This window comes from Leptodactylus fuscus, chromosome 2, assembly GCF_031893055.1.
Source record: "Leptodactylus fuscus isolate aLepFus1 chromosome 2, aLepFus1.hap2, whole genome shotgun sequence".
In the NCBI taxonomy this organism is placed as follows: domain Eukaryota; kingdom Metazoa; phylum Chordata; class Amphibia; order Anura; family Leptodactylidae; genus Leptodactylus; species Leptodactylus fuscus.
In genome coordinates, this window is record NC_134266.1 from 274,546,699 (window position 1) to 274,558,652 (window position 11,954).

Sequence of the window (11,954 nt, forward strand, 5' to 3'; positions counted from 1 at the left end):
ACTCACCAGCAGCCGCTGAACCCACTAATTGTTGTCAGCGGTCACAGGATGTGCAGGACTCTCGGGAAGAAGGCCCCCCCCAAGGGATTGAATGGACACTGGCAGCCCCCGCCTACCACATGAGTTACTCCAATTCCTAGACAAACCCTTTAAAGGGTTTATCCACTTTTCTATTATTGATGGCCTGTCTCTTACATATGAAGAAATTTGACAGCTGGTGCCCCTACAGATCAGCTGATCCAGGATAGTGTCAGTACAGGTCATGTATAGAATTCCAGGGGCCACACTGCTCACTTGCCATACAGGGTGTAATGGTGGATTTAGGTGCTGCAGTGGCGCACATCCTTACACTGGCCTCATCTGTATACCACCATGCCCATAGGTCATATTGACCACTTGCTCTTTTCTTGCAGCACACACTGTACGGTGCACCAGGCATTACTCCATGTCTATCATGTAGTATACAGATACTGGGAAGAATCGGCCACTAAGCCCCTGGTGACCCTGTGAGTGAGTGACACGTGGCCTGTAGACCTCCATTGTTATGTCTGTAGGATATTTGCAAGATGACTTTTTGTCTTTGTCATTTTCTAATGAACCTTCTTAGTAATTAGTGAAGGTTTTCCAGAATTGTCCAATGATCCGGGAAATTTCCCAGGACAGAAATCTTTTGTCTTGGGGAATCCTGATCCGGTAACTTGTCTCTACTTGTAAGAAGCATCGCTGGAAATGTAAGAAATAACCTGCAGGATGTGGAGCTTGTTTAACCCAATGTAGTCTAGTGTGTATTCAGGCCAGGAAAGCTCAGCAGTTATCAGTATATGGCTGTGGTGCAGTCGCCTCTTTTTGTTTTTATTGCATGAATTTTGCAATTTGCAACTTTCTATAATGTGTAATAGTCACAGGCTCTGTATGAGTGGCCACATGTTTGTGTATTGTGTGTCTATTCTGTGTATGTATTGTGTGTGTACTGCATGTGTGTATATTGTGTGCATGGTGTGTGTGTGTGTGTGTGTGTGTGTGTGTGTACTGTGTGTCTATACTGTGTATGTATTTTGTGTACTGCATGTGTGTGCATCATGTTTATATTGCAGATGTGTGTGTACTGCATGTACATGTACATTATTGTGTAATGTACGTGTGTGTATAATATATGTGCACAGTATGTGTGTATATTGTGTGTGTACAGTATGTGTGTACTGCATGAGTATGTTAGCACAATATGTGTCCGCTACATCAGTATGTGTGCATTCTGCATATGTGAGAGTGCAGTGTGCATGTACTGCAAGTGTTTGTGAAGAATATATGTGTGAGTGTACAGTATGTCTGTGGGTATTTGTTTGAACTATACTGTGTGTGTATGTGTACTGTGTGTGTACAGTATGTCTGTGGGTATTTGTTTGAACTATACTGTGTGTGTATGTGTACTGTGTGTGTACAGTATGTTTGTGGGTATTTGTTTGAATTGTACACATACTTTAGACCCCAAAGTATAATTAGAGGCCCAAGGGAGGTGAATAAACATAAAATATAATCCTACTCACCTCTCCTGGACTCCGTTGCAGCTTTTGGCTGGGGTCCCTCATCCTCCTGCTTCATGAAAGACATTAGTGGCCCTGGTGTGATGCTTTGACACAAGTGTCATGGTATTGGTGGACCTTGAGGACTGTGATTGGGGAATGCCAACATCATGACCCATGGCTACTGATATCATTCAGAAGACCAGAAGAGACCAAAACAAAACAGGGACACACACCAGGCACTGTGACCGAGCCTAGGAGACTCTTTTCTATGCTTCTGCCTCTCCCCTGAGACTCTACTTACAATATATTTGAGTCTAAAGAGACCCCGGAATATAATAATAGCAGTTCTGGTTCAGGCAGAACAAGTTTGACCCAAAACAAAGCTGTTGGGCGAACCGTACAAATATTCAAAGACAATTTTCGCAAGGTTCGCCCAACACTAATAGGATGGCAGTCAAGGCAGGCATCACAGTGGTGGAAGCGAGAAGACAGCACAAGAAAGAAGGTTAATCTAAGGAAGAAACATGGACAAGTGGCTGGGCCATCAATATCAAGTCTTAGATAACCCCTTTAAGGATCGCATTGCTGAGTCTCAATAGGTGGAGATCAGCCATCATGTGAAATTTGAGTTCTAGACACATGGTGGACCATAGTCATGGTGGTGGGATTCAGTACTGAAGAGGATGACTCCTCTGTGGCCAATACACTTCACTAGATATGTCTAGACACTTCAGACTTACCATCGTGGTCAAGGTTATCGAGTCTTGGAAAGTTTAGTCTGTGAGCTGCAGCCTGAGAAGACATGCACAGTAGAGTCCTATAGTCCTTATTCCACCATTACTCGTATTCCACTAACACTTGGTTTCCTATATGTGGACCCAGCACATCTATGTCATGTAACAGTATGGCCTACTGATTGACGCCATTTTTAGTCCTATAAGCCCAAGGACACATTACACAGTGACAGGACTGATCTATTCCATTATAATCCCTGGAGGCCAGGGTGGGGGTGGGGTAACATAAAAATACTAAATGATACTTGGTGTGGACGGCACAAGCCCCATTCATTTCAGTCCATAACTGTTTGTTAATCCTACTCACCTCCCTCGGGCCTCAACCTTTTATACTTTCCGGTTCTGAGGAACCTCCCGAGGATAATAGCGTTTCATGAGTGGCAAGTAGTAGAAGTTTAAGGTTCAAGTCAAACCAGAAAATTTTTGTAAATTCAGGTCAAACCCAGTTCTATTCATCCCTAGTGACGCCATCAAAAATACAGAACCAACAGATATGGGGCATGGGAGCAACTTTACCAAATTTTTTGTCCATTATGAAATTTTTTTTAATGAAAAGGTGACACCAACACTTATTTAGTTATTTTTTATTTAGTTTTTGAGCTACACAAACATTTTTGATTTCTAAGTTGAGTAGATCAATTTGCTCAAACATTTGCGAATGGTTTCATCTCTTATACCATAGACGAAGGGGCTGATATACAGGGGCAAGCAGATAAACACAAAAAAGTTGATGGGGGCCAAAGTGCTGTAGTTTCTAAAGAGAGTCTCAGTGAAGGTGCTGCTGAACAAGCACACGTTTAAGAGGAGCTGAAACCCGTGGAGCAAGACGGTTTTTGCTGCTTTGGAGGCAGAAGATGTCTTTGTCCCAATTTTTCTCGCAACCAACATAACTTTGATATAGGTGAAAAATATGGTGAGAACCACAATGCTGAAGCTAAGGGAAAAACTCAGGAAGCGGAGAGTGATTTGAAAGTTGTATCTTTGCAGTTGTTTCCATATACATATCATCCTCATAGAAAAAAAATTTCTTTCTACAAAGTAACTCAAAATAGTGAGCTCGGTGATGATAGGAAATACCGCGATCCCCCACATGATGGTGATGACCATATTACACCACCCTACTGTACATATCACGCCATGTCTCATTGGGAAGCAAACAGCGATGTAGCGTTCCAAGGACATGAGGGCCAAATTGTAGGGGGTGATCAAAGCTGTGGTGGTGGAAATGCCAGCTATGATGCAACACAACGTCACCGGCATGAAGACGACGTACATGGCTAACAAAAACAGAATGAAGGCCAGGGTGAGTTGTAAGGAGTCGCTGATGAGCATGTGACTGAAGAGGAGATATCGGACATTCTCTCGAATGTGAGAGGTGGTGAAGAACACACATAGTATGATGATAGCAGATGGCAGGTACAAGCCGAAGGTTGTGGAGATCAGGGCCACGTATAGAATCTTCAAATTATCAGGAATCCCATAGCGTAGCTGAGTCCGATTGCCGTAGAGAGATGTGGTGTTCATCTTTTTCTTTTTATGGATTCAAGACAAGGAATTGACCTAAAAACAATTGTAAAAAAAGACCATATAAAAATAATCGCAATAACATATAATATATGGTAAATAGTTTGTTGTAGTTTAGAGGGTTTTTCCATCAATAGAACCACACATGTCCATGGGTTGTGTTTTGTATTGGCAAACGGGGCAATTGCCCAATATACCCATTTCTTGGGTACCCCCTGATGGACAGAACCACCAAGGGCCATCTAAATTTACTATAAACCTCTTTACTGCTTTAAGGAACTACAAATGGAACCGTTCATTGCCGTGGATCATGAGGGAATATACAATGAATTTTTTTCCCTTTTAACCCAATGATAATTTAAAAAGTTGTAGAAAAATTGCAAATTTTGTTATACAGTAAGGGAATGTACAGCAATGTCACAGCAGTATATATATTGTGGTTTTGGAAGTAAGTTGATGTTTCTGTTACGGGGGCTGCATAGGGTAGAGCTATGGACTAGATTGGTGTTAGAGATCAGGGTGCTTAGATAACACTGTAAGGAAATACAGAAGTCAATGTGAGGGCATGTCGAAGAAGCTTTTGTAGGGAATGGGGATAATAGTTATGGGAACATGATAATGGAACTGCCACGAGAAGATATATGGATGCCATAGTTATGGGGACAGATTGTTAAGGGCACAAATATCACAATAGATTGAATACTCACTTGTAATTACTAATAGTATAGGGATACAGTCAGGTCACGGGTGCTGTTGTATATCACAAAAACACTTGTGAAGAGAATAAACCACTAGCGAGACGTCTAGCAATTACAAGTGAGTGCCATCGATCCTTCTATTGCTGTATAGAACAAAACATGAAGTCAAAAATTTCCAAGTATTAAAATGTATATGTACATAATCACAATACTATATAAGAAAATAAAACATACAATAAAAAAATCTAAAATATTGAATTCAGAATTAAAAAATGGTCATCTAAACTCAATACAATTACGTATCTACTCGAGTATAAGCCGAATTTTTAGGGCTAGTTCACACGTGGGCAAAGGGGAGGTTTTTGACAGCGGAATTCGCTTCAAAAACCTCTCCTTTAACATGGTGGTCTATGTAGACCACTAGCTTTTTTTTTCCTCCTAGCGTTTTCCGCCTGAAGAAGCGACATGACCTTTCTTCAGGCGGAAAACGCCTGAAGAATTGCATAGAAGTGAATGGGAGGCGAAAACCGCGCGGTAAAAAACCGCGCGGTTTTTTGCACACAAAACCGCGCGTTTTTTTGCAAAAAAAACGCGCGGTTTTTCGCCTGCAGTTTCTATAGCACATATAGGAAAAAAAAACCCTAGCGAAAACCGCTAGCGAAAACCGCGTCAAAAACCTCGTCAAAAACCGCGTGGAATGCAAAAAACAGCGTCAAAAAAACTCCTCGAGGTTTTTTACCTCGCACAAATAAGCTAGGCGGTTTTCACGTGTGAACTGACCCTTAAGCAGTTTTTTGTGCTGAAAAAGCCCCCCTCGGCTTATACTCGAGTATATACAGTATATAAGAAATTGAATTAAATTGAAATAAATCTTTACAAAATACAATGAAATAAATTGTAAAATGTAAAATATAATCTAATAATACAACAATTAAATAAAACACAAAATAAATTAAGATATGTAAAAGTTGCAGTTTGTAAATAAAGATACAAAAAATACAATCAAATAAATAACAATTTTAAAAAATCTGTGTAAAAATCAATGGATTTCTTAGAGATTCATTGTCTATTTTACCATTGAAGGAAATTTTTAGGGTAAAAGAAAGGGGTCCAAATTTATAAAATCTGAAAATGTTCATTAGATGCCAAAAATTATAACAAATAACCGTAAATTGATTACAGATCAAAATTGGACATTTGCGAAATTTATTTAAAAAAAACCAAACAGAATATTTTAAGCATGTCTAAATGGAAATTTTATTAGAATGAAGGATATTTTGTAGAGGATTGGGTAAAACATCATGTTCAGTTATTTCAAAATAAAGACATTTAGAATTTCTGTAGATGATTCTCTTTTACCAGATTTGTAATATTTAAAGCTTCTTTTAAAATGTGCAATAAAAACCCCAAATTACAATTAGGATTTTTTGTTCGTAAATAAAAATCTAAAAACACTCAAAAAATTATACTAGAACCATTAAATGGGAAATGAAAGCTTAAGAAATGTACATGGTGGGTACGAGCTTTTAGCTACAAATAAAAAATGTACATTTTGGAAAAAAATTGGAAAACATATCACTAAAAAACATAATATGTCTAAATGTAAATTGTATTAGAAAGAAGAACATCTTGGTAACAAATACATAAAGCTTAGAACGATTGGGAGAAACATTACAGCCTGTGCTTTCACTACAAGGAACCTACAATTAAAAACATTTACAAAATCTTACCCAGCCGTGGATGAGTCACATCTTGCTGAAGCCTGCCATGTCTTCAGCCCTATGTAGCCAGCATGACATTTATAGGGTTCTAGTCCCCGAAAGAAATCTCAGCCTGAGGTCAGCTTGAAACTTTTTGTTTTTGGTTGCATCATCTCTTTCTTCACTAGAGGTTTGGATAACTTCATGCCCAAACTACAGACGTCCCCCATGATGTGCAGTAGTATCCTTTATGGAATAGGTTCATAAAGTGTAAGTAATAACAGTGCGCTCCTGGCATCATGGTTTTAGGTTGTTGAGCTAGAAATCACATCATACGATACTGAGATACCACATTTACTAGGTTCTATTATTATTATTATTTTTTATTCATCTTCATCATCTTATACTTTCTCTCATAGCAGACTTAGTTCCAACATAGGGAAACTTTTCATACAGCCCTGACTACCTGGTCTGCTCCAGAAAAGTTAGATATTTTGTGGGTGAAGTCCATCTATAACTATATAGATTATCTCCACCCTTAAACGGGTTATCCACAAGTTAACCAACTCTTGCAGAGACCGGTGGAAGTGGAAAATGAAAAGTCTACCACCCATGTCCATTCAGTGTCTTCAGACCCAAGAGCAGTGCCGCACCTCCCATGAGGCGACCTGAAGCGACCGCTATGCCAGGGCCCCAGGGAGGGTGGTATTTTTGCTTACTTAAGCCAGTCCAGGACAAGCTGTCCTGGACTGGCTTAGCGTCACCATCACCGAGTGGTGGATTGGGGAGGCCCTGTGGACGCAGTGCTTCTCCAGTGGCCTCCCCTCACGCTCAGGCAGAGAGCAGGTCCTCTCCCTGCCTGCTAATGCCGCTCCGCCATGCCCCTTCACTACGCCCTGCCCCCCTTCGCTCCGCCCCCTCCTCCCGTGGTGGTGGGGGGGGGCGGCTTTTGGTCGTCCGCCTCGGGGGGCGAAAAAGGTAGGTTCACCCCTGCCCAAAAGTATAATAGATGAAGGTCCAAGGGACATGTAAAAAATAAAAAACATTATACTCACCTTCCCTCACCTCCCTCCTCATGGTGTCCAGCGATCTGTGTCCTCTTCTTCCAGGGGCACTGGTACTTTTCTGTGATGTTATACACCACCGATCATCGCTGAGGCCTAAGATTGGGTCTCGAAAGTGACATAGGCACGTCTTGATGTCATATCAGTGGTGACCTTAGGCTAACGACGTCAAAGAAGAGCGCCAAATTCTGATTCAGACACTGTTGTGTGACGTCACGTGGTCGAAGGAGGAAGATACAGATTGACTAGGGTTGAGTGATCAGGATCAGAAAAGATCGGATCCTGATCGGCAATTGAGCAAATTTCATGATCGGGATCGGCTGGAAAATGATCGGAAATTGGATTTTGAAATCTCAAGATCGACTCAACCCTAAAAGTGACTTTTTCCATAGAGAAGCATTGACAAGGGTTGAGCGATCGGGATCGGCTGGAAAATGATCGGAAGTCTTATTTTAAAATCGATCCTGAAATCTCAAGATCGGCTCAACCCTACCCAGCAGTGGTACCTGGCTCTGAAAAAAAATCCTCAAAGGTGGGCCTTGCCTCCACTACATTCTAACTATATGTACGGCTGCCAAATCCACAAGAAGGTGAGGGAAGGTGAGTAAAAATGTTTTTTTTTTTTTTTGTTATTTTACACCTCCCTCGGACCTGCGTTTTTTCCTGCATTACTTTTCACAAAAAGGCTACAGAGGTTTCCATTAATTTCAGTCCATAACTGTTTGTTAATCCGACTCACCTCCCTTGGGCCTCAACTTTGTCAGGATACGGAGTCGCCGCGGACTCCTTGCTGTGCGGCGTCTCCCTGGAGTTCTATTGGGTGTGCTTAGGTCATTAAGGGTTAATCTTTTCCTTGCCTTCAGTCTCCATGCCGTTAGCCATCAGGTGTGTTTCTCTGCTGCTATTTAAACCCCACCCAGGCATGGATCCTTGCCAGCCATTCACTTTGTGTTTCCTGGTTCCCCTGCTCAGTCTGTTTCCCTGTCTGTTTGTATTCCATATGTTCCTTGGTTTGTATCCCGGCTTGTATTTTTGACTATCCCTTGTCTTTTGATTCGGTACCTTTATTATATCTCCTGGCTTGACCTCTTGCTCGTCTGACCTCGCCTTCTCTTCTGTGTCTTGCTGGGACTTGTGGTCCTCCCTGGTTCCATGCTGTTTAGTCTTTTGTTTTGCATTGTATTTACACTGTGCTTTCTGTTTAGGTGTGACCCCGTGACTCCAGTCCCTAGCACTTTCAGGGTCTCCTCTTCCCTTATCCTTGCCGCCGGGATAGAAGTGTAGGAGTCGTGGTAGGCACACTTCAATTAGGAAGTGCATTGGTCTGCCTCATCTCAGATATTACAGCATAGTTATAGCTGCAGGGCCTGCGACCCCTTTTGTCATTAGTTGCACAGTGTTGCTTTCCCAGCTGTGTCATTTTGCACTGCCTGACCCTGACTCCAATCCTTACATAATGGCTGGCCCTTACCCTAGGCAGGCCGCCCGGCGGTTTAGTGTGGATGCCGAACACTCTATAACTGACCGACTGGATGAACTGTCAAGGCAGGTGCAGGGCATGGCTGGGTTAATTAACCAAGTCTCGCAGCGTCTGGAGGCTTTGCCTGATCCAGCATCAGCCGCTGCAGGTTCTTCTATTCAAACGCCAGTTTTTCCCATATTGAATACCCATCAGGATCCTAAAATGCTCTTGCCTGACCATTTTGACGGTAAACCAGACATTCCGAACATTTCGGGAATCTTGCCATTTATTTTTTCGTTTTAATTTTCTTTCTTCTGAAGCAGAGCAGGTGGCACTGGTGGTGTCCCTTCTACGAGGGTCACCACAAGACTGGGCCTTGGCTCTACCTGCTGGAGCTCCTGAATGGAATTCGTTAAGTAAATTTTTTCAAACATTAGGTCAGATTTATGATGACCCTAATAGAGTTGCCTTGGCCGAGTCCCATCTGTTGTCTATTCAGCAGGGAGTTAGAACTGCCGAAGACTATTCTACGGAGTTTCGTCAGAGGAGCCCTCAGTCAGGGTGGACAGACAGACCTTTGTTAACCCTTTTTAGACAAGGCTTATCTGATTCTGTAAAAGATGCTCTAGTAAGTCATCCAGTCCCTGAAAATCTAGGAGACTTTATGTCCTTGACTATTTCTATTGATAGGAGGCTTAGGGAAAGGCGTAGAGAGAAATTAAGCAAACTTGGGTCCTCAGCTAAATCCTGGTCTGTCCTTTCGGAACCTATACCTCCTTCTGCTGTCCCTACCTCTTGTTCTATTCCTGAAGAAGAACCAATGATATTGGGGTCCACATCCGCCTCCAGGAGAAAGTATCGCCTCTGTGTCTGTATTGCGCCAAGCCTAGACATATCCTGAGAAACTGTCCAACCAGACCTAAACCACCGCTGGGAAACGCCAATGCCTGAGTGATTTCTGGGAGGGTCACTCAGGCACACAGGTACCTCCTAATAATATTGAGAAATGTTTACTCCCTGCTATTCTTGTTAATGGTAATAAAACTTTTGCATGTCAGGCGATGGTGGATTCAGGTGCCACCATGAACTTCATCCATGAAGTGGTGGCGCAAGCTCTAGGAATTGAATTAATTCCCTTGAAGTACCCATTTCAGGTATCTGGAGCAGATCTAACCCCTTTGTCTGAAGGGAAAATATTAGCCCGTACTGCTGAGGTGCAGTTTTTTGTTGGCAGTTTACATGTTGAAAGAGTGTCATTTTTTGTTATGAAAAAACTGGCCGCAGACGTTATTCTTGGTTTACCCTGGTTGCGTGTACATAATCCAGTGTTTGATTGGGTAACTTCGGAGTTGGTTAGATGGGGAGATTCCTGTACTTCTCATATTAATACTATTTGTACTATCAAAAATGATATCAAAATTCCGGAATTTATTACCGAGTTCAAAGACGTCTTTGACGAGCTCAGTGCGGAGGCCTTGCCTCCACATCGACCTTATGACTGCGCAATTGATTTGGTTCCTGGAGCTAAACTACCCAAAGGTCGCATTTTTAACCTTTCAGCTCCTGAGCGCGAGTCCATGCGCCAGTACATTAAAGAGAGCCTATCTAATGGACATATCCGACCTTCAGTTTCTCCTGTGGGGGCGGGGTTTTTCTTCGTTGAAAAAAAAGATGGTGGCCTCCGACCTTGTATTGACTACATGGAATTGAATAAAATTACGGTCAAAGACCAACATCCTCTGCCACTCATCCCGGATCTTTTTAACCAGGAGGTGGGGGCTCAGTGGTTTTCTAAAATTGACCTCCGCGGAGCTTACAACTTGATTCAGATAAGAGATGGGGACGAGTGGAAAACTGCTTTTAATACCTCTGAAGGTCATTTTGAATACCTAGTTATGCCTTTTGATTTGAGCAATGCTTCGGCGGTATTTCAACGTTTTGTGAATGACATTTTTAGGGATCTGTTAGGTAGATATCTAGTAATTTATTTAGATGACATCCTCATATTCTCACCGGACTGGGAGTCACATCAGCAACATGTAAAAGAGGTTCTTCTTAGGCTACGTCAAAACCACCTCTGTGCTAAGTTATCCAAGTGTCAATTTGGAGTCCAGGAGATAGTTTTTTTGGGATACATCCTTACTCCTGGTACCATTGGTATGGATCCCAGAAAGGTATCTGCAGTACTTGAATGGGAGAAACCTACTACCTTAAAAGAAGTTCAGAGGTTTCTAGGTTTCGCCAACTATTACCGAAAATTTATCCGAAATTTTTCTTCGATTGTTAAACCTCTCACCGATTTGACCAAAAAGGGGGCGGATCCTGCCTCCTGGACACCAGAGACGGAGGTAGCGTTCGCCACCTTAAAACAACTCTTTACTTCTGCCCCAGTCCTGGTCCATCCTGATCCGGAATTGCCCTTTATTGTAGAGGTTGACGCTTCAGAAGTAGGTGTAGGAGCCGTCCTGTCTCAGGGCACTGAACCATTTACCAACCTCCAACCTATCGCCTACTTTTCCAGGAGGTTCTCCACTACTGAAGCCAATTATGATATTGGCAATAGAGAGCTTCTGGCGATTAAGTGGGCCTTTGAAGAGTGGAGACACTTCCTGGAGGGGGCCAGACATAAAATTACTGTACTGACTGACCACAAAAACTAATTATATTTAGACAAGGCAAAAAGATTAAATCCCCGTCAAGCCAGGTGGGCTCTATTTTTCACTAGGTTTCACTTTGTAATTACCTACCGTCCCAGCTCAAAGAATACTAAAGCAGATGCCTTGTCCAAAAGTTTTGGTCTTAGTGGTAGTTCTGATGGGGAACCTGAAAATATACTTGCTCCTGGGGTGGTAGTGGCAGTTTTGACCTCGGATCTTGAAACCCGTATTCTCAACACTCAGGATGCTGCCCCTAGTGCGCTACCGCCAGGTAAATTGTTTGTTCCTAGCCACCTCCGCTTGGAGCTCTTAGAGGAGATCCACTCCTCTGGTCTGGCGGGTCATCCAGGCATTACTGGTACTGGGAATCTGTTATCACGAACGTATTGGTGGCCATCTTGGCAACGAGATGTTAAAAATTTTGTTCATTCTTGCGAGACCTGTGCCAGATCTAAGGTGCCCCATGAACTTCCAGCAGGTCTTTTACATCCACTCCCGCTACCCAATCGACCCTGGTCACACATCTCCATGG

The 11,954-nt window shown here is 42.5% G+C and overlaps 1 protein-coding gene across 1 annotated transcript; it reads right to left on the reverse strand.

Moving 5' to 3' along the window:
* Nucleotides 1–2,938: 2,938 nt before the first annotated feature.
* LOC142194159 (odorant receptor 131-2-like) lies at nt 2,939–3,841 on the reverse strand. The gene has a single exon (XM_075263175.1). The coding sequence runs from the start codon at nt 3,839–3,841 to the stop codon at nt 2,939–2,941; it is 903 nt and encodes a 300-aa protein (XP_075119276.1).
* Between the last annotated feature and the right edge of the window lie 8,113 nt (nt 3,842–11,954).